Source organism: Emydura macquarii, unplaced genomic scaffold (assembly GCF_026122565.2).
Source record: "Emydura macquarii macquarii isolate MOO-44397 ecotype Brisbane River unplaced genomic scaffold, CSIRO-AGI_Emac_v2 contig_450, whole genome shotgun sequence".
Classification (NCBI taxonomy): domain Eukaryota; kingdom Metazoa; phylum Chordata; order Testudines; family Chelidae; genus Emydura; species Emydura macquarii.
In genome coordinates, this window is record NW_027130587.1 from 10,058,803 (window position 1) to 10,081,862 (window position 23,060).

The window sequence follows — 23,060 nt, forward strand, 5'->3', positions numbered from 1 at the left end:
CATTGACTGTGCTAGCTTCTGCATTTCTTCTTAAGATGCTTTGCTTTGCCTCTCCCATCAGCTGTCCCTCCTCCCCTCCCCTCCTGCATATGCACAAGGAACTCTGGGACTGGTAGTTCTTGATAAGACAGACCATGTCACAGAGAGGAGCACAAATCTTTGTGTCTCAGTCTCAAACTACAAGTCCTAGTTTAACTGCACAAGCGCACACTCTCTAGTCTAGAGACGGGACTGGGCTGCGCCAGCGGGCCCAGCAACTCCCTGTTCACAATGTTGCTTGAGATTGCTCAAACATTGCTTCTGATTGGCTCCAGCAAATCTCACAAGATCTGGACAATAGATACATAGCTACAGGGAAATAAGTTTCTATAAATATCCTCAGGCATGATCCACAATTTATCCTCAATTTTTTTCCTCATGATAATGTGGGTGGCAGCAGCCTGGGCCGGGCACCCCAGGGCCTCTGGGCCCTGGTAAGGTGTACCCATTTCCCCCCAGGTGGGGCCCCTGTCTATTAGAGGAGTGGGTGGGCAAGGTTCTGTGGCCAGACTAGATGAGCATGGTGGTCCCTTCTGGTCTTAAAGTCTATGGGTCTGTGAGCTCTCTCCTGCTTGCCTTACTTACGCAGTGTTCATGTTACAGTGATAGGTGCTACAGAAATGGCGAAGAAAGATAAGCCACCTGAATGAACTCAAACGGGACTACTCCTGAGAAGTAATCTTGAGAGGCTTTGACCTTTGTCATCGATTGACAACACAGGGGTGCAGGGAGGCCTATAGATGCCAGTCTACCTGCACACTGCCAGCTGTAGGATCAGGGCTCTAATGGGTGCAGCAGCTTTCTTTCAAACCGTATCCCCAAAAACACTGACAGGGTTAAATGCCGTTACAGTGAGAAATGGCAGCGGAGGACGACACACATGCACGCACGCACGCACGCGCGCGGAAGGAGATGGTTTCAGATGGATTTTTCTGTTGTAGGTGGTGTAAATTTTTCTGGTTCATGTCAGGGGCCTGGCTTGCAAGTCAAATGGTCATAGTCCGACTGAGCAGCTGGCAGTTAGTCACTGGAATCTTGTGTCCGAGTGACTCATTTACAGAAACAACAGCTCTGTTTGTTCCAGCATGGTACCACTGAAGGGATTGGCCCTGCCTGAGGGTGAGGGAGAAGGAGCGGGAAGTATGTTAGACCCCTTGTGGTCATGAAATGCTCTGTCATGCAAAATGCATGGGTATGATTGTCTGTCCAGCTCTCTTGTTCCTTGGACTGGCAGTAGCGTGTGTCACTCAACACAGACCCCTTTGGATGTTTAGCGGTTGTTGATGGGCGTTAATGGACATCACATCACAGGGGCCTAAAAGCTGCTGCTCATGAGGGAGAAGCTATGAATTAAGAGGAAGTGTCTCAGCTACAGAAGGCTTGGGGAAAGAAAGAAAATAACTGCAACCTGGGGGCCAAGCAGTGATTAAACCTGCAGCTTTGATAAGACAGTGCTTAAAGTGCACCTCTTAGCAACCACCTTGATTTTAATTTTTGGGGGGAGCTGTGTCTGTGTCAGAGCAACTTATCTGGGTTGACTGAGTGGTCAGTGAAGACCCGCTCAGTCGATCCAGAAGTCGACGTACTAAAACCACCTCCTCAAGTAGTGTAGCGCTGCGTCGAGGGGAACGCGGTTCCCATTGGTTCAGTGCAGTGAAGACGGCGCGCAGAAGAGAAGCACAGCAGTTGACAGGAGTTACGCAAGTTCTCTGTGTAGTTTGCATAACTCCTGTCGACTGCTGCCGAATCACCAGGGTAAGTGTAGACCAAGCCTCAGTCAGGGGCGTGATGCCCTGGAGGAGACAGATGTGTGCAGAGGAAAACCACCCCACCGCCTGTTAATGAGCTGACATCCCCTTAGTATGCCATATAGCCCCTTTGGAGTTGCTTGGTCCATCTTTGTGCTGTGCCCATTACCACTGCATTTCTAAGGTCTTTTTGTAAAATCACCAATGTTTAATATCCATACTCTAAAACCTAAGGGGATCAAGCCTGTTACTCCCTTAACTAGGGCTTATTCCGGTCAGGATGGGCTTGCAGTTTTCTAGAACTCTTGCCCAGTTAGTGCCCGTGATAGATGAAGAAGCCCCACTGGTCACCGTGGAAGAAAGACATGACAGGCATGCAGGGTTTTCTGCGAAATACAATACACTCCTTTGTTTATTAACTCCGGATTCTTGCCATGAGCCGAGACTCGCATAAATGGGATGGCTTTCCCTGCACTCCAACGTATTACTTCTGCTTCTTCAGAAGTTCTCGCAGCTGCTCGATCTGCGCAGTCACGCTGCTCTTGGAAGTGCCACCCGGAGTCACGTACTGCTCCACACTGTTGGCATAGTCCCACACTTGCGACACGTCGGTTCCAAACAGGGGGCTGGGGAGGCAAAGCAAGAATGTGTGAGTGCAGAGCTCCATCTTGGAGTCTGCACCACAGCTGGAATGGATTTAGCTTTGCAATCTAGCTACGCCACTCTCCAATAGCTGCCTGGTTGATTGAGCCCAATCCTGCACCCATGGAAGTCAAGGGCAAAATTCCCAGGGCCTGATCCTGCGTTGTCTTGCACCTTGTGTAGTCAGTTACGCCTGTGCCAAGTGAGTGCAAGTTGGGTGTGAAATGCTACCTGATCAGAACAGCAGTATAGTACACCAGCTCTGCAGAGATGCCAGTGACCATGCAGGGGCAAGCCAGCAGAGAATCAGGCCTTCAGTTTTTAGAGCTGGTCACATGAGTTAGCACTGAAGAGGGTCTAAATCTGCAAGATATTTAAGCCCATATCCTCAAAGATAAGCAGGTGCCTAACTCCTGTTGAAAATAATGGGAGTTAGGCACCTACCTCCCTTTGAAGAGTTGGGCCCAAATCCTACCGCAGTCAGTGGAAAGACTCCCATCAATTCACCTTGCTTCAGGGAATAAGCTGCGTAGTCATATGCCAAATCACTACAGAAGCTGAGCTGATTGCAGGCAGGGCCTTTCTGTTGCTGGCATTAACAGCAAAAAAAGTTTGACAAATAAAATCACTTGCTATTTACTCCATTGGAAAAAAAAAAAAAAAAAGGGGGGGGGGGAGTTAGTGCGTTGGCAGGAATTGCTGCAGAATCTGTTCCCCTCCCCAACTGAGCACACACTCTCCATGTCTGTGCCTGGCTCCAGCTGAAAGGCAGCTCCCCATGGGCAAAGAGGGTGCCCCCTCTTCACACAGCTATTGTTCTAGGGCCCACTAGCACCATGGTAATTCAGCCCAGAAGGGCTTGAGAAGAGTCATGCCCAGGTTAGATGACGTTGCTTGTGTTGTACAGCAAGGGGACAGGTGGTAAGAACCCTAGCAAATGCCCTTTGAAAGCTAAGTTGGGGAATACAAACCTAATGGTCTTCATGTCCTCCACAGTGAGATGATTAATGGGGATGCCCTTTGTCTCGGCTAGGTGGACTGCCTTCCCGGATGCAGCATGGGCTTGTCTGAATGGCATCTGCAGTTAGATGTATATAGAATAAGTGAGCAAGCAACTAAGATCCCCAGGCGGGACCAAAGGGTGTGTGAACACCTAAGTGAAGGTGCACTTTGTTTTACAAGGTGATGCAATGTTCCCAGTGGTGTCAGGGGCTGGCATATGCTGTAATACTATCTGCAAAAATGTTTGCTAGGCCACAATGCAGCAGTTCCACTACTGGGGATATATTCAAAGGAGTTGTCAGGGCCCACACTGACCACCAGCTAGGAATACAATAGATTGTAACTGTGCCTCGCAGGGCAGGGAAGAGAGGTGGTTGCACCTTTCTCTGAAGTATCCAGCTGGTGGCATAACATAGAACATACTTTAATATTGTTCCAACTATTTCAAGGGATGTTGTCAAGAGGAGAACTGAGCCCAATTGTCTTTGTGTCTCGGCTTGAGAGTACATCCCAATGAGTCATTGTGGCTTCAAAACCCTCCATCACGCTTTCCATTAGGATGTCCTCAATACTTACTCCTTTACGAACCAAGTAGTAGGCCAAGTCCGTAGCCAGCATGTCAGGGCTCAAGGCTTTCTCCATGTTCTCCTTATGGATCTGCAGAAGTGAGGAACATAAGCAGAAATCAACAGCTACTAATGGGTCACTGAAGAGTAATCACTAGAGGGATTTCATCCAGGAGATGCCTGGCTTTTGAAAGGCCCCATTGCAAAAAACAACCCACCAGATAAAGACATTTACTCTCTGCCTTTTGTTTTACTACCGTAGAGGATCCAGAGACTTCGTTTTAAACTGCTAGGCGGTATAAAGGCTTCAGCTATGAGCCCATTCTCTCCCACTGAATTTCACTCCATTAGAGACCCTCCCCTCCACACAAACCCCGTTCATAAGGGTTTGAGTGGCCTGTATAGGTGAATGTCAGGGAGAGATGTTTCAACTTGTCAGCCCAATTCTCATCTCACTTTTTGCCAGTGAGACTATTGACTTGGCTGGAGTTACTCCTGATTTACACAGGGGTGAGCAAGCACAGAATCAGACCCAATACATTTAGCAGTAAAAAGCTAGTCTTACCTGGAGAGTAGAAATCACTCCAGTTGCCACCTGAAGCACAGCATTCAGAGTATCGATAACATCAAACACAGCCTCCTTGTCTTCCTATTTGTTAACAAAAAAAAGTCTGTCAGCTTAGCGCAGTGGAGAAATCAGAGCAACACAGTTTGGTCAGTGGAAGGGCGGGTCCGTGCTGACCAAACGGATTCAGTCTCCATACAGGAATAACCACATTTGGAAGAACTGCCATCCCATTGAGCTTTGGGCATGATGACAGCCAGTTTCCTCTTGCAGTCTAATGCCCAGCTAAAGAGGACATTCTAACAACCCCTTCAGCCTGGCCGACAGGAATTCAGCAGGGGGCGATCTGATTACACGGCCAATTATTTCATTCAGAAACAACCTGAACTGAATCTTTGTGCAAGTGAAAGGATTGCTAGCAAAACACAGAGCAGCAGCACAAGCTTTCTCCACACTGCTCCCTGCCACGTGCTCAGGAGAGGTTATAACTAGGGGCATAGGGATGGCTCATTCCACTCAGCTCTTGGCTGGGACACCCAGCCTTGGTGCTGTTTGATGCAGAAACTTTCCAAGTATCAAACTGGATTTCAACCTCACCAACTCCCTTAAAACAGTTCAGCTAACAGTTGTCAGAGACCCTTGATGACCGTCACTCTGGGTCAGATTTAAGTCAGTAAATCTGGCAGTAAAGCTGCTGCGCCCCCTAAACTAGATCCACAACTGGTGTAAACTGGCATAGCTGCATTGAAATTAATATACTGGACTGACACCAGCAGAGGATCTAGCTCCTCACCTTAAAATTCTCAATTGTCTTTTGTTCTATAATCAGTCATTAGGATTGGAGAAACGGCAGCATTTAAACCCCCTCATCTCTGAATTTGTAACAACCATGGACCAAACAGGTCAGATGCAGCGTGTTGGTATTAGTGGGTTTTGGAGAGGGCGGGTTCTGTTGCGTCTATGCAGAGAAATGGAATGAGAATTAGGCCTTACCTGCAAGTCTTTGTTGTAGGTGCTTGGAAGTCCTTTGAGAATCATCGTCATTCCAGTACACTGCAGGGAAGGTGACGGGGGGAGTTAGGGCATTCAGGTTAAAACAAGAGCAGCACGGAATTTTAAATATTTTCTCTCAGCAGAGCTCCAAAGCCAAGTCTGCATCCTCTAGCCAGATTTCTGTACTTCAGATATTGCTCATTTAAAGCCTGATCCAGGCCCACTGAAGTGAGTGAGAAAACTCGCATTGACTTCACTGGGAATTGGATTGGGCCTTTATTTGCCAGATTTTTTTTTTTTTTTTAAACTACCTTAAATAAAAGCACCTCCTGGCAGACAGGCAAAAAAACAAAACAAAACCCCAATGCTCAACGTTCCACTACAGTTAGTAGGATTCTGTAGATGATGGATCAAATGTATAGCAGAAATTCTGCTTCTTAGGCCTGTTCCTAGTGGGGAAAGGTCCATCCACTGTTAAGATGTGGCCTCTTGGTGTAGTTACTTGTCATGGCTTGGTGGCCACCTTGTGCAATTACTTCAAGTAGTGCTGTGTGTTTTGTAAGGGTTTTGCTGGTCATCCATGTTGCCCTATTTGATTAATTTAAGTACAATCAATGCCAAGTTATGGTGGGTAGCTGGGATACAGCCTTGGAGGTGTGCTTTGCCTGATGTCTGTGGCACAACCTTTCCTAGGGATTATATTGGACTTTGTCTAGCTGCATGTTTGGGAGATGTAATGACTAACAGCGCTGTGCGTGTACACAGCATCTCCCATCAGAGAAGACCAAAATACTGTACAACTGTGGGTATGCACCATTATCTGGTGAGGGAACAGGTACAAAGGGGGAATTAAAGACACCTTTTTAAAAAGTGGCCTCTGACTTTGAGTGCCCTCAAAGTTTGGGGTACCCAATTTGCCAGATCTTGATCTCAATTTTCACCCTTTGTTCCTACTGACTTGAGCTGGAATTGTCAGCACCTTTCAGCCTTCAGGCCCAAGGTCTCTCATGTTCGACCCATAAGTCAAGCCAACTTTTCCTGCTGTGGCCTCTAACGGACTTGCCCAGTGGCTTCCCCAGATTCAGGAAGAGAACCAGACTATAATGGGTGGGATTTAAATTTCTCTCCCAACTACACTAACTGGGGATAGAGACAGTTGTAATGATTACTCCACCCCTCTCACATTTCCTCCTGTGGCAGACTCACCCGTCCAAAGACACGTCCAGCCTTGCTGCGGATCAGCTCCAGACTGTCTGGATTCTTTTTCTGAGGCATCAGGCTGCTCCCTGTGCTGAAAACAAAACACCTGGCGCATCAGATTGGTGAGGCCCCTTCTGTAGAGGGAGCCAGCCTGGAAAGAGTTCACAGGGGTGCTGTATACTGCAGTGCACCAGATGCCTGGGGGCATAAGGCCCGGAGAAGGTACACCTGGCACCACCATGTGCAGTCAAACTGCAGTTGGCAGGAGTTATCTGGTGCTCTCCATTGTTCTTGATGGACAATGGGGCTAGTTTCCTCTTGACACACCTAGTAGGGGCAGAGTTTCCCAAACTGTAGAAAGCTGATTTCAGGAATTTTCCAGAAAATTTCAGGAATATCAAACCCATTGCACTCCCCAGTTCAGCTCTGGCATGCTAGCAGGGCAGCATGGGGGAACTTGCACAGTTATTTGCCCTACTGGCTAGTCCGTTGCACCCCCCAGTCTCACACTTTGGGAAATGCGGCATTGGGATGTTAAAGCAGGCTAGGGCAAAGAGTGGTAAGATACCACAGTGGGGTCACTGGGTAGAGTCCAAACACTAATAGAGCCACAGTTGAAGGAATTGCCAGTTCCTTTACCTAGCCTCAGACAGGGCCACATTAATCCCTGCAAACTCCATTGACTTCAGTGAGGTTACGCCACAGATGGATTCGAGCCTCAGTGCGCTGGAGCAGCGTGCTATTCGCTCTGCAGCCTACTCTGCTTAGTTTACACAACAGACTCTGCTTCTGACTTAAGTCACTTTAACAGTGGTGTAGCTCCATTTTAATGGAGCTAGTCCTGATTTCAGCAAGCACAGCTGAGAGCAGAATCAGGCTCCCTGCATGTTAAAGTGCTGCTTGTGCAGTTGGAATAGAGCGATTCTGCGTCCGTCTAACGAAGACTTTAAATAAGAAACAAAACATTACACTTCCCTGGTCTCTCAGATCCCACCTATGTGCTGCTTCTTCCCTAACTCAATCGAGACATTTCAGATCGTCTCAGGGGAAGAGGGCAGGGATGCCTGTAGGTATATTTAACGTGCCTCTTGTCTACAGCGATCATGCATCCCTGCTCCTGAGCCAGTATCAAAGCTGCTCTGGATTTAGCTCCCTCTAGGTTGAAAGATCTTCTCTCTTATTCAAGAAGAGATTCTTAGAACAACTATGCACATATATTGAAGGGAGACCAGTCCCCTAAGGGTGTGGCTTTTCTTGAAACAGGATAGGCTAGCAAAATGTGGCGTGGTAACTCTGTAGCGAGAAATGAGACTGGTAACAGGAAATCTGGAAGGATTGCAAAACAAGTCTGTTTAAGGAAAGGCCCTTTTTATGGGAACTCACAACATAAGAGGACTTTTTTTTTCCCCCCTGGATACTCATTTACAGCCTGATTCCACAAGTGTTTATTCAGGCAAAATGCCCAGAGTGTGACAGAAGATTTGGCAGAGTAGGGCTATGGGAGCAGGCCCTTGCTGGGTTCAGAGTTATATTTTTTTTTAGTAATATGTACACTTATAAAGCTCCTTTCATCTGACACACTAATATTAATGTGCATGATACCTCTGAAGCAGGGAAGTACCCCTTTACCATGCCCGTCTTACAGGCAGGCAAGCTGACGAAGAGGCTGAGTGATTTGCCCAGTGTCACTGCCCAGGGAGGAAGCAGAATCCACAATCTCTCGGCTAGTACTGGTTCATTTCAAAATGGAACTAGTCACAACAGTAACCCGGTCTCCCTACCTCTAAAAGAACAGCGAATATTTGTGCATGTGCGGAAGTGAATGATAAGAGACAGCTACAACTCATGCTGTTCCTGGGCATCTGACAGGACTGTGCCAGCCGGAAGATTCCCCACATGAGTACATTTTAATTTTCTCTCTCTCATCACATCTGACCCAGACGCCAGTCCCAGGTCAATGCCAAGCCTGTCATTAGGATATGGCAAATATAGTGTCCGTCCCTGCTTCCCCTAACCACCCAGCCCTACACTGTGGTGGCAGGGCCAGGACACGTGCATCTCCGGGGAGCTAGCAATACTATTGGTCTGAAAAGAGAGCGCAGAAAAATTGGTGCTGGAAGCATGCTCCCCCAAAGTGTCACTTTCATGCACCACTGGGTGGGGAAGATGACATTTGAAGCGTCTAATGAGAAGTATGTTACTGCCAGCTCACCAAGCTGGCTACCTTGTGGGGGGCTATGCTCCAGGATCATCTTGTCTCCCCACCCTGAAAGCCCCCTCTATCCTAGCAACCCCCCTCTAACTGAGGAGAGCTAGCCACATCTCCCTCCTAATCCCAGTGCAGGGTTGGAGCTATGTTGATTTACAGCAGCTGGGAAACTGGCCCTATTTTGGAGGGGTCTTTTCCCTCCAAGATCCCCCGTTGTTTGAATATGTTTCATATTAGCTCCTTTTGTTCTGACTGTGGGAAATGGGGGGGGGGGGGGGGGAGGAAATGCGGTAAGTCCTAGACATACCTGTAGGCGTCAGACAGGGTGACAAAGCCAAATTCCTTTGTACTATAGATGATGAGATCTTCAGCCATCTTGCTTAGGTGAATCATTAACAAGGAAGCAAAGAAGAGAAACTCCACTGTAGAGAAGGATGAAAGTTAAAAGCATATAAAGATCTGTCGTCTTTGGCTGCCATTGCTAGTCAAGTTGTAATTTAGCTGCAGGAAAATTCAGGCTATGAACAGACATAAGCATTTGAGGTAAAATTCAAGTGTGACTTAGGAGCCTAAGACTCAATCAATGGAACCCAGGCTCCTAAGTCACTTATGCACCTTTGAAACTTTTGCCTGAGCTCTATTAGATTTGTGGAAGATCCATCATTTGGGTTGTTGCACAAAACCCTGGTAGTTTCAAACTAATGATGACTCCATGTCCTTAGCACGTGCCATTGTGACTTTCTTTACCATGAAGGGCTGAACTCAACTTGAAGGGCAAGATCCTCAGCATAGTTAAATCGGCATAGCACTGGATCAATGTAGCTCTGCAGATTTACACTAGCGGAGGAGCTGGACCCAAGTGCCCCAACTTCGGCTGCTTTTTGTCACAAATACAACATCAGATATTCATATGTATATTTATTGCCAGGTTAAAAGCTCAATCTTCCCTCCAGGAAGTGCAGGGAGGGGGCAGAGAAAGCGACATCTGAGCTTTTCTCCCCCTTGAAAAGTTTACTGGGAACAGTCTCAGAGAAGCAGGTGACTCATTAACATGCAGAGAGAAGAAAAGAGTGGTAAAGTTGCACCTACCCACAAAGTCTCGCTCACTAGTTGCATCCATGCTGTTCAGGCTGATGGAAGCAAAGTCAAGTTCTGCAATTTAAATAATACACACAGAGGGTCTAAGCAGTGGCTATTATCTGAGCTTTCTAAGGTCCTGATCCACCAGGCTACCCGAGCATGTACTTAACTTTAAGTATGAGTAGTGCCTTTGCTACTTGTGCTTAACATTAAGCACATGCTGAAGAGTGGTGATGAAGCAAAATACCCAACTACTATAGCTTCTCTTTAAGCTTGTTAGAGAAAGAGGAGGGGGCAGGGAACTAGCCGTCTGTCCCCTACTACTGTGGGGAAATGAGAAAGCATAACCAGGAAAACTGGGGGTTGGAGAACCTCTATACAATAGAACAGAGAGGAAGGATAAGCGGAGGGAAAAGGAACTGGAAGAAATTACCTACACAGCAGAAATAACTATAGTGAGGGGCACCTAAACTCCTACATAATGTTTTCCCCATAATGTACATTAAATGGATTTAGCTGATGGGAGCTTCAACCCCCTACCACCGCATGTGAAAAGGGTGTAGTACCTACAAAAGTCAGCATTTCACTTCAGTGATCTTGTCTATGATGCAGCAGTCAATCTGTTACCATCCCCCGCCCCTCTGCCCCAAACTTGTGCCACTCATTTACTTGGTTCTGAAGTGGAGAGACAATTTACCTTTACGCAGAAACTCTCTATCGATACCCAGTGGGTTGCCAGCTATAGCACCACTGCAAGGCAGAAAGAAACATCATGCATGACACACTGTACTTACAATACCTGCAGGAGTGTCCACAACACAAACCCAGTTATAGAAAATGGCAAGAGAAGCAGGTTTTAAGACTTTATTCCCCCAGGCTGCTTTTTCTACGGCACCACCCATTGCATATTGTAAGTGGGCAGCTGTAGTATGTTTGGTTAGTTAACCCCTGGCCAAAGTCAACCAGCAGCTTCTTAATACATGAATAAGGCGTGATTTGTATGTGGAAGTGTTTGGGGCAGGATCCTGTACCCAAGAGAAGAGCCTGTTGGTACTGGAGATCTCTTCCGCAAATCCAGACATGCCACGTCTCAAATAACTGCCTCCCAGGGGGCCCTAAGCTAAACATTTCACTCAAGGAGCACGTGCAGTCTGAGTGCACTCAGTCCACATTTGCTCAGTTAGGTTAACATCTATGGATATCCCACAGATGGAGCCCTCCAATATAGACAGAGCAACGGTTAGGATAGTAAGAAGGAAGATATCAAAAGTGTGTGTGTGTGTGGGAAGTACATCACTTGCACAGGAAGGTTATAAAGTTTGCCAGCTGTCTTATTTACAACTGAGAGCCCAACCTCCTCCTCCATCAGCAAATACAGTTCACTGAGTGGAAGGACTCAAGCCTCACTTCCGTAAGATACACAAGTGTTACTCCCCACAAAAACAAACAAAACAACAGAATCCTTTACCTTCCCAATGGCAGAACATTGATCCTTCTCTTCACTTCTCCCAGACGCTCAGAATCACGGGTGAATGCAACTGCATGGCTGTGGAAAAAACAAAAAGGAAGATGAAGAGTCTGAAATAAGCACGTTTCATGTTTTCCTCTCTAACATGGATTTTAGCTGTTATAAGGAGTGCGAGGTTGTCAACCCTGGAGACCAACATCCTGTTTAATGGACAGATCACATAGCATGGAGCCCAGATTCCATGGTGAGGGGTGCTTTGTCAGGGAAGAGAGAGAATGGCCAGCAGCAGTGCAAGGTTCCCTATGCCACCCCTTCCAGCGAGCCATAACTCTGGCCTAGAGGGGGCACCTCTTAAGTGAAAAAGATGACATCTGTCTCCATGGCCCCCTCAATCATCTGCTCCTCTGCAAGATCTACTCAAAGTAGACTGCGGGATCAGAACCCTGGTAAACTAATTGCAGATTAAAATGGGGCTGTTAGGGTTGGTCCTAAAGTCTTTTGTGGCAGAACCTAAGCAATTCTGTAAGTTTAGTTCCTGAGCTTGGCTTTGTGATCTTTGTGGGGGAGTGCTTTGGATTTTATGCACTTAGCCCCTGGGGCTATTCTCTGAAGCCACCCACAACCCATGAAGGGTGTTAAGACGGGCTGATTCAACACAGGACTTCTGGTAGCGTAGGGTTTGGTGCGCTACCCATCCCAACTCAGACAGCTTGCAAAACAGCAGCTTCCTAAGGTAGCTTTGGAGGCCACTGCAACATCACTGCGTGCTGCTGTTCTGTGGTGACATGACTGCACGTCTAGGTGTGAATGAGCTGGTCACCCAGGACAAACTGTCACAGCAGAGCCTATGGAGAATAGTTACCTGAGTAAAAAGTGACTCCACCTGATTGGCTGAGCTCTTTGCAGATGAGTATAGCCAGGAAAGATCACATCAGTTTCTCTGCAATAGGAAGTGAGAGAGGAGGCAGAAAAGGGAGACAGCTGATCTTCAGTTGAAAGGAGTCCAGCAAATTGAATCCAACAACTTGCCAATTACGTGCTGGAGGCTCATGATAAGCAGGGGAAACACTGAACACAATAATAATGTAATAAAAAGAGGATAGCTCAAACAGAAGCTATGGGCTTGATGCAGAAATAGCTGGGTGAGGTTCTCTGACCTGTGTGATGCAGGAGGTAAGAGCGGATAATCACAATGGTCCTTCCTGGCCTTAAAAAGTTATGAGCCAAGTGTCACAGCCAGGATTAGGACGCAGGAATTCCAAGTCCAGTTCATAGTCCAGTAGGCTTTACAAGATGCTTTTGTAACATTATTGGTTGAGGGTAGCACCAACCCTTTGTTGTATAATAATTTATCATCGTATTTGTTAGCTCTGAAGAGCACATTAAAAATAACTGTAGTGAAGGCTTGTCAGTCTATGACAAATGGTGTGGATCACTGGAGTTTAGTCAGTAGCTGAAATCATTACAGTTTAATAGTTACAATCTGGAAAGGTTGAAGAGTTCCAGCTGCCTCTATTTGATTTTGCTTTATTAAAATGAAGTTTTAGCTTCTTCAACATGATTTGTTGCCAGGATACATCTGGGATAAGAGGAAGTCTCCACACAGCAGGCCAGCCGTTCCCAGAGAGACAGGAAGGGGCTAAAACTATTACCCTGGGCATCAGCCACAGCCGCATGAACTTTGCCTGACTGCACATGGTCACCGTATGAGTTGAACAGAAGGAACACCACTGACTTCCATGGAGCTATGCTGATTTACACTAGCTGAGGATCTGGCCCAGAACTTTTAACGTCTCAGCACAAAAGCAGCTTCCCTAAGAGAGGCCGGAGCTTTTCGTTTCATAGTGTGGGCTTGGAAAAAGGAGGACTTACACGGCAGCCCGTTCCACCAGAGTCTTGATAAGTTGCAACAGGTGAGCAGACAGGACAGAGCAGGAATTTCGCATATATAGTCTCAAATCAGTCACAACCTACAAGAGATCCCCAGTTAGTCAAGATGGAGCATGATGTACATTGTGACCAAATGTTCACCGGGTCATTTTACTTTTGGCAATGTGGGGAACTGGATAACAAAGTCAATTCCTCTCCCCCCCCTCAATAGGAAAAACAATATCATAGGGCCACATAGATGCCATTCAGACAGTTCAGGGCTTTCACCCTAATTCATTATTAAGTGGGAGTTTCACTATATTTGAATTTTGCTTTCCAGTGGCCTGCTCCAAAGTCAGTGAGAGTTTTACCATTAACCTCAATGGGCTCTTCTCAAACCACACCAGTGGTTCCCACAAACCACTTCTCAAACCACACCAGTGGTTCCCTCAATAGAGGGTCTGAGCCCGAAAGGTGCTATGAACCTGTAACTCCCATTGACGTTAGGATCAGGTCCCAATCGCTGCAGAACACAAACATGGAGGGGGGGAAAAATCATGTAAGCTAATGCAAGCACGAAGGTACTCAAAATATAACAGGAAGCATCCCAAAGATTAGAGGTCTAATCCTGCTACTCGTCAGAAGCCAAAAGCTCACAGATAACCCTAAGTTTTTTCTGGGAAACCTGTTTTCAGTCAGCAGAACATCTGGAGCTCGGAATTGTGAATGGAAAAGGATGAGGAGTCAGTATTGCTGAGTAATGGGGATAAAATAGACCATAGTGGGACTATACAATTAGCAGTGACAAAAGAAGTTAGAAAAACTGCTAGAGGTCAAAGCAGAAGTAAGAAAATTAACTGCAGGTGTTTGCCTAACCGTAGTAACAGCTTTGGTAACTGCAAACCTCTTCACAGCATTTAATTGCAGGAGTATACATTTGCTGGCTATAAAGAAGGCTTCCCCATGACTAGGGGATGGATTTGGGATTTTAAAGCCCTCGGACAGAATATACAGAACAGTTATATAGTGTGGGGCCCCTCTCTGCATAAACATAACCCCTTTTTCTAAGGCTTAATAGATCTCAGAGCCTTCAGCAGACAGCTAGATGCCTCCCTCAAGTGGCTTATGAAGCAGTGCATATGTGCATCACTCCCTCTGTTTAGTAGTACTTCTAACCTGCTCAAGTGGGTGGGAGATGATCACCCTTTAGTGGCTGCAGAAGGTAACTGCAGTACTAGTCTTAGTCTGGGCTATCTCAGGTTCATCTTCAGCTCACGTGGTAGGGACTGAGTCCCAAGTTCTGTCCTCACTTTGGACCATTAAGTTCATGCCGACATGAAGTCTGCTGCAACTTGTTTGCAAGAGTCTTGAAATGCCCCAGGTTTTTAGTTTTGCACTGAACTCCTATTGAGTTGAAAAGGAACTCTGTGCAAGGATATGATTTCAGTTTTGTTGCCAAAAGAAACGGAGTTCAATTTGTGTTCATACACCATACCGTGGCTCAGCAATTGTGATCATTCGGTCCATCCAGCGCCCATGGGCCACTAGATGAGCTGCGCACCAGTAGTGACTACACCCCAAGGGATCATGTTGTGGGTGTCAATTAAGAAAAGGGAAAGGAGATAAAAAGAAAACAAATACTGAATGACAAAAGGCAATTCTGGCCATACTTGATCATTCCGGCTTCGTCCAGTGTGCAGCTTCCCAGCCGCATCTCCAATCAGCTCCTGTGGGCAATAGAAGAAGTTTCATCAGTGTTAGTTGTACTGTAAGAATAAGGACTGCAGAGAGAGCAGACCGCACCTGAGCCTAAAAGCCAAGACCTGGATCCATAAACACTGACACAAATGCTTAACTTTATGCAAGCAAATAATGCACTGAAGCCATGTAAGCTCTTCAGGGCGGGGACAGTTATTTTATGATGTGCTGGTACAGTGCTTAGTCCACAACCGGGCCCTGATCAGTGGCTCTATGTTCTACTGCAATACAAATAACCCCCACTGGGGCCAGTAGATGCCACCAGAATATATATATTTCATAGCAACTAAGAATATGTTAAGCAGGTGGGTAACATTAATAAGTGTATGTAGGATCAGGGCTCAAGGCTGCTTTGGTCCAGGTCTAGCCAAGCTGCCACTTAGTCATATTTTGGAGCAGCTTCCTCTCTCTCTGAATACAAAAGATGGAAAAAAATATATATATACGCCACTGAATGTGTAAAGGAGAGTTGTGTCAGTGCAACATGTTTTTAATTCTCTCAGTAGGGATGTAGCCTACAAAAGAAACACTCAGATCAAAGCATTTAGAGGGAGAAGACTTATTTTACTATTGCCTGATTGGTCAGAGACATGACCTGGAAGTTATGAGGAAATTAGAGGAACGGCACCTTTAGTCTGCGTTCGTTGGCAGTGTGGATATCCTCATCACTTTTGTTCACCACAAAGGCTCCCCTGGACCATTCCTCAGAAATCTACATCAGCAAGAGACACCAGTCAGTAGTTAATGATGCTTCCTTATTGCACAGAGATGTTAGGGGCTTGATTCTTTGAGGTTTGTAAAACGTTTTGTGATCCTTGGATCTAGTTGATGGGGCCTCATCCTGATCTCACACAGGTGAGATTAAATAATCTGACTGAAGTCACTGGAGTTACACAATGGTGCACAAGAGTTCAGAATCAGGAACTAAAACTGCAAAGTATTATTAAGACTCTTGCTGTCAAATTTAAAAATACATTTTAAGTCGCATTACAATTTCATCAGATCAGTGCCACACCCTCTTTCGGGGGCAGGAATATGTGTTGTTTCTCTTTCTGGAGGATGCACTCCATGAATCTATTTTTCCACCTTTATCTACTAACCTTTAAGACACAGGAGGTTAAAAATGTACTTGACAAAGTGAATTGAAAAATCTCCAATACAACCCAGCAACATTTTCATATATATAAACATTGTATAGACCCCCATTATTCATAGTGTGTAAGCAGCAACAGTGGATTAAAAAAAGATGGATTGCACTGGTTTATCTGCTGACTTTTCTCTTTACCTCTATACAATACCATACATTAATTCAGACAGCCAGGCACAAGAGCATCCTGTGCGTCAGCTCAAAAAGAACATTGCCACTTTCTACTGAAATGATTCCTGAGTGCGGCTTGTTCCAGGAAAGGGGTTTGCACTGAGGGTATCTCAGCAGGGTGTCCCAGCTCCAATAACGCCCATTAATAACGTACTTGTAGAAGCCTTTCAGAACCCCATTCCTGCCACATTACCTGGGGTCATGGGCTACCAGCCAATATTCACTATATTTAACATATAGGGTTCTGTTTCTTCTGGGTCTAAGCGCATCTTAAACAGATGCCATCGCTTAAATATGGGACTTTCTCTACACATGGGCTCTTATCGTTAATATACTTACAGTGCTAGTCAGTCACAGAAACAAGTTATACCCATTTTAACAGAGGGGGGAAACAACATTAGAATTCCCAACTCCCTGGCCTCTGTTCATGTCATTAGACCATGTTACTCTTCAGGGCTCCAGGGATCAATTGTTCTAAAAATACCAAAAGTAGTCCCAAGACATACACTGCCATTCTCCCAGAAGTCAGTAAAACAAAAACCTTCCCCTTTTTGAAGTGAAGGGCAAGTCAAGGATAGAATCATGGCCATGAGTTGCCTCTCTGGGAAATAATTCACCGTTGTAATAGCCTCTGCTATTGTGTTGCTACAGAGGTCAACAGGCCCAGGGCAAGTCTTTCAGAGTCGGAGATGGCAGGGGCTTGGAAGGGGCTTATAGAATTGTTGTGCTTGACTATGCGTTTCCGCCTGCAGGAATTGAGACACTAAAATGGGAAATCTCTACCAGGCAACTGTTTGGGGGCATGGAGCAGCCTAAGCACAAAGTGGGCTGGAGTGCATACAACTGAATGAGAAGCAGGGATAAGCCAAGGGTCAGTACAGATGCCGGACCCCCAACTTTATCATTAGAGACATGATTCAGGACACCATCCCTATTCAGGAAAGTACTTAAATGTGCCTACCTTTAACTAATAGGACTTAAACGTGTCTGAAATGTTTTCTTGAATCAGGGCCTACGGGAGATTACAATGGAGATTACCTGATAAGGAGAAGACCACCAGCCAAGTAGCAGTGGTTAAAGCTTCAAGTCAGGCTGGGTACTTGATGCAATGACTGCAGTCTTTTACCATACCCTGTGATCAAGCAAATAAATACCTTTTCTAATCCACTCAGAATCTTCTCCAATTCAGGTTTGGTTAGAATCCCAGACTTCTCTAAAGCCTTGGCATAAGCCATGCTCCCTTGGATGTCAACTTCCGACATCCTCTGGTCATAAGCCATGGAAGAGTTGAGAGTCTCCATGATGGGATCAATGCCTCCTACGAATCTTCCTCCCCAAAGTTTATCCCCCTGTGGAAAAGAAAGTTAAAATAATGCAACTTAAAAGGACACACCGATAAATAATTTGAAAGAATCCTCAAAGAAACACATTATTTGGGATGAATATTAATTCTATATAACCAACTGGAGGGTGAGACAGTATCCCTGAATCTGTTAACACAGAATAGAGGAACAAAGTTAGACCTGCTGTAGGTGGGTGCAGCTCTATACATTAATTGGGCCTAACTGGAAGTCAACAGGCCAAATTCAGCAGTAATGTCAAAGGTGCTGTAAACAAGCCTAAAATGCTGTAATCTGGGCAGAGAAAGGCCAGAACAAAAGGCAGCAAGGAGGCCCTGTTTTAAACTTATAAATTGAAACCCTCCAAGGGTGGTCAGATAGCAAGTGTGAAAAAGCAGGATGGGGGTTGAGGGTAATAGGCGCCTAAATAAGAAAATGCCCTGAACATTGGGACTGTCCCTATAAAATCGGGACATCTGGCCACCCTAAATCTTCCTGTCCACTGCTTCTCCCGTTACAGCTCCCTCCCCCAGCCCCTTATCATGAGTCAGTCTCCCTTATGTATGCTTACCAATTTGTAATCACCTACAAAAAAATTGACTACAGTTAAGGCAGCTGGTATGCTGAGGCCACTGCCTATCATGCTGACCATGATGGTCTCATTGTTTCCTTGTGCTCCCCCGCACCTATCTGTCTGTGGCCACCTGTTGTCTCTTGTCTTGTATTTACATTGTAAGCTCCTCGGGAAAGGGATTATCTTTTTGTTCTGCGTTTGTACAGCACCCAGTACAATGGGGTCGTAGGTGCTACCACTATGCAAGTAACAATTACACATCACTTCTGAATTTGACTGAATGGAAGCTGCCCGTATTTATCTAAGAGCAGAATGTGGCCCATGCTCAGATAGTAAATAGTACATCCTTTGTGTCATCATAATAGTGCAGATCAGAAAAAGAATTCCAGGGCTCTTCCATGCAGTTCTAAGGATGGGCAGTTTGCCTCTGTCATTAGTGTCTTGCTACTGCTGGATCATGGGCTGACCAATTGTACTTTGCCCCCAACACAAGCAAATTTGTATGTCCTAATTTTTCAAAACAAATACAAGGGCATGTGACACACAACCAGCATTGACCTCTCTTTTAAAGCAGCTGAAAGTCACTAACCCGCTGATATTCCTTTAGAGAGAGGGAAAAAAACCCAAACAGTCAGTGAAGGACATAGCAGAGACTAGCACTTCTTCATAGTTCTGAACAAAGAATAAAAAGCAGGAGGGGAGGTCAATTGACAGAGAGGGAGCTGTAGGCAGATCCAAACTACCTCTACTAAAAACACTTCTGAAATGATGAAGTATTTTAAGTTCACATTGTGCCAGAGTCGCTCCTCACTTATGCTGGTATAAATCAGGAATAACTTTTATTTCAATGGAGTTACACCAGCATAAAACCAGTGTAAGAGAGAGGAGAATCAGGCCTGCTGCGTTTAAGTTTTAGGGACCAGTTCTGCTCTGTTAAACAGAGTTATTCTGATTTACAGTGTAAATCCATTGCATTCTATATAGTTGTTCAAGAGATCAATTTGACCCAGTGGGGTTACTCTGGATCAATGTACACACACAGGAAGCCGACCCTTCGATACAATTAATAAAAGCACAGAGCAGAAGAATTGAAGCCGGTGTAAGTGCACTGTATGAAAGCACAGTCAATACATAAAACATTATTTACTTATAAACTTCCTTAACAACAGTCTGGCTGTGACAGAAATGGACTGTGTTTGGTTCAGATTATATAGAAATATCTACTTTTATTCCAGTATGAACAGGAAGTGTTTTAAGTTGGATATTCCCCATCAGTCATCCTCTGCCCACTGCAAAACATACTGTGCTCTCCTGTTCTGCTCCTGCCCAGCACTCTAACGGTTCCCAGCCTGACTCTGCTCCCAGTGAGCTCAGCGGAAGCTTTGTCATTGGCTTCAATGGAACGACTGGGATCCTCAGTGGAAACCTCAACCTGACCCGCCAGGGCAGGATAGGAACAGCTTGACACGTGTAGGCAAGTCCAGTTCTCTGCTAAGCCTGTCTCGAAGGGCACACCTGCCATGGACTGTCATTCACAACGATGTCGCTCAGGGTTTGTTGGGCTCATCATTGCCTGCATTAGGCATAGGGGATTGGGTGCTACAAGAGGGTAGAGCCTGGTACCCAGAGGTGCTGACTACAGCTGGAGTGATGGGTGCTCAGCACCTCTCAGAATCAGGCTTAGGAATTCCAGCTTCCAAGCAAAGAGCTCTGAGCCATGAGAATACTAAGCACAATAATTTCAGTAAATTGTTTAAGGAATATATTGTCCATTGAAAGTGCACTGAGATACACAAGTAAATTTCCACCTATGAAGATAAGAACATCCCCCTGGGCTTTTATATCGGACATCAAGAAAAATACTCAGCACTGTAAAATACCCAGGGATTAGAAAATTGCAGAGGGATTTTCAATAAACATTAATTGATTTGGCCTTGGAGTGTGGCATGACGATATTCTTTCTGGGCACACTACTGAAGTGCACACTCTTTAAGCCATTGAAATGCGCAAACCTGTGTGACGCCTATTTCACCATACATTTGTACAACTGCATTGCTTCATAAGCAAACAGCCACATGTGTCACCTGGTCCCATGTCACTTGTTTACACAGATGGGACACATCCCTGAAGTCCTTACTCAGGCAAAACAGCCACTGGCATCAAATGGAATTTCTGCTTGCGTTAAAACGCCACGGTTTGTCCTGACAGATTCAAAAAGAAAGTTTCCAAAGCAGATACTAGCAGTCAGAGAGGAGCAACTGGGAAGCATTTACAAGAAGTGCCTGTAGCAGAGTTTAAGTTGTTAAATGGATACTTTTGCCCATCTAATATATTTTTCCCACTCCTTCTGCTCCCTCTGCAAGCCAGGCATCACAGCCACCTTCTCCCTCTGGCAGGGGACAGATGAGACCCTGTTTCAAGTTAATCAGTGCCACTATTTTATCAGCTAGAGTGGTCATTGTTGAGCAAGTCTTTCCACAGGACTGTCTCCACATATCTACCAATCCCTGATGAACAAACATTGTTCAGGGGTTCTATCTTGCAGTCCCTATGGAGGCCAGACCTAGGGTGACCAGATAGCAAGTGTGAAAAATTGGGACAGGGGGTGGGGAGTAATAGGCACTTATATAAGAAAAAGCCCTGAATATCAGGACTGTCCCTATAAAATTGGGACATCTGCTCACCCTAGCCAGACCCCAGAGAAGTCCTGAGGAGTTTTGCCTTGTAAGGACTGCAGAATTAGGGCCTATAGTTGAAGATGTTTAAAACATTATTTTCAGGGCAGCTTTGTCAATATATCCATTTTTAATTCTGATTTTTGCCAGTCAAATTCTGCACAGCCTCAGCTTCACTACCATCTAGATTTTGCCATTGTAATGATTTCCTCTACTTTTTCAAGTGAATGGCATTTTGCCTGTCAAACTAACAAAATTACACATCCTGATCTCTGAAAAACATTTAGCATAGATATGATTTTTCCTCTCATCAATTCTATACTAAGGACAGTGAAGGGGGATGGAATCTGAAGATCAGCATCAGAACATATAGGCATTTGGACTGGGAATGGACAAATACATATCTGCATGTTTTGGTTTAGGTTCTCCCCATATAAATTCAGGTATAAATAGACAATTGAGCTAATTGATCCCTTACTGTAAGTGATTAAAAAAAAAATCTAGCTGTGAATGTGCAAACAGTTATTTTTCCATTTAACTTTTAGAGGTCACAAAACATGTTTTGTGTGGGCTTCTCCTCTAGTCAGAATTTGCTATTGTTGGATCAATAATTGAAGCAGCAAGGTTAGCACATGTTGACAGGTGAGGGATGCTTGTCACAATAGCAATTGTGTGCAATAGCATGTAAGGCCAAGAAGGCGGCGATAACAATGTTTGAAGGTGGACAGCACGAACCGTCGTGGAAGCTAGTCCGGTTTTGCTAACTGGGGCAAGTGCTGACAGTGCAGCCTTTGTCTGGAGAGGCATCTTAGGCAAACAGCTCTACAAGCGGGTGTCCAAAGAGTGACAAACAGGAGAGCGACAGACACCTAAAACATTAGTCTCCTCGAATGAATGGAGAGCTGCACTATTTTTGACTCAACCTTTACTTTGCATTTGGAGAAGCTCCCACTGACAACTGGGTGACAGCGCCTGACCACACACCCAAGCTCACACACTCACCTCAGATGCCATGTCAGGTGAGTTCCTCTGTCCTCCACAAACCTCAGCAACTTGAGCACACCTGCAAGACGACAAGAAGACACTGATTCTCCCGCTCAGCCTGACAGGTCAGGGGGCAGCTTTTGGGCTTGCCGCTCCTGACTGTATCCCCACAGCCCACCTTGGTGCCACCTGCTATCTCCTCTAGACCCTGCCCCAGGGCCAGCAGAAGCGCAGGAGGATCAGTCCCCGCACGCAGCGCAGGGGCTGGCTCAGGGCTGATGACACAAGACGGAAGGCGATGGCCCTGCACGGAACAACTGCAGGCGAGACAGATCTGCCGCCGCCGGACACCGAGGGGCGGAGACGCCCCCTCTAGCTCCACCGCCCAGCCCAGCTCACCGGCTTTGCTGCAAAACCCGAGCAGATCTCCGGCCCCTCTAGCCCTGGCTTCTGCTTTTTCAGGCCACCCGGCACTCCACGCCCAGCAGTGGGCGGGGCTGAACCGAGCCTGGAATTGCCCCGGGGGTTCCCTCCCACCTCCAATCCCCGCCCCCCCTGGCTGTTCCCTTCTCCGTCCGCTTCCATGCATGCAACCTCTGCTTAACGCTCCGACATCTGCATTGCTGATAAGTTACAGGGAATTGCAGGCGGGGTGGGATCAGTGCTCAGAGCTGCCCCCAAGTCTTTCTCAGGGAGACTACTGGGGGGGGGGGGGGGGGCTATGGGGCACAGGAAGAGACTCCCTCATTTTGTATGTTGGGGAAAACAACTTCCCAGGGTGTCAGTTGTAAGGCATTCCTTCTCAGGAGCAAGGGTTCCTATGCGCATTTCAGTTACGGGATGGGGGAGGTATCTTGTATTTGAGCATACACAGAAGCAGAGTTGTGTGTGACTGGAAAGCCTGCCACTCTCACAAACAGAAGTTGGTCCAGTAAACAATACCTCACGCACTTAGTCTCCTTACTATCCTGGAACCAACGTGGCTACAACCCCACCGCATATTTCAAGGGCAGACATTTGAACTCTCAGC

The 23,060-nt window shown here is 46.1% G+C and overlaps 1 protein-coding gene across 3 annotated transcripts; it reads right to left on the minus strand.

Annotated features, from left to right (window-relative positions):
- Positions 1–2,169: 2,169 nt before the first annotated feature.
- Positions 2,170–22,507, minus strand: ASL (argininosuccinate lyase). Of its 3 annotated transcripts, none has more exons than XM_067537950.1 (17): positions 22,430–22,507; positions 22,049–22,109; positions 17,612–17,806; positions 15,768–15,851; positions 15,052–15,108; positions 13,385–13,482; positions 12,375–12,452; positions 11,513–11,590; positions 10,742–10,794; positions 10,054–10,116; positions 9,272–9,386; positions 6,762–6,846; positions 5,556–5,615; positions 4,563–4,646; positions 4,008–4,088; positions 3,401–3,507; positions 2,170–2,413 (listed from the first exon to the last, which is right to left on the minus strand). In XM_067537950.1, the coding sequence occupies exons 2-17, from the start codon at positions 22,058–22,060 to the stop codon at positions 2,272–2,274; spliced, it is 1,392 nt and encodes a 463-aa protein (XP_067394051.1). In that variant the 5' UTR covers positions 22,061–22,109; positions 22,430–22,507; the 3' UTR covers positions 2,170–2,271. The 3 variants fall into 3 exon arrangements, with proteins under 3 accessions (XP_067394051.1, XP_067394053.1, XP_067394052.1); XM_067537952.1 differs by lacking the exon at positions 22,430–22,507 and adding an exon at positions 22,220–22,396; XM_067537951.1 differs by lacking the exon at positions 22,430–22,507 and adding an exon at positions 22,209–22,396.
- Between the last annotated feature and the right edge of the window lie 553 nt (positions 22,508–23,060).

What these genes read in the sequence shown, in the direction of transcription:
- ASL (XM_067537950.1), bottom strand. An exon ending in CTGGTGGAACGGGCTGCCGT is followed by an intron (nt 12,453 to 13,384) that starts GTAAGTCCTCCT and finishes TTCCTATTGCAG; the next exon opens with AGAAACTGATGTGATCTTTC. An exon ending in AATGTTCTGCCATTGGGAAG is followed by an intron (nt 10,795 to 11,512) that starts GTAAAGGATTCT and finishes TCTGCCTTGCAG; the next exon opens with TGGTGCTATAGCTGGCAACC.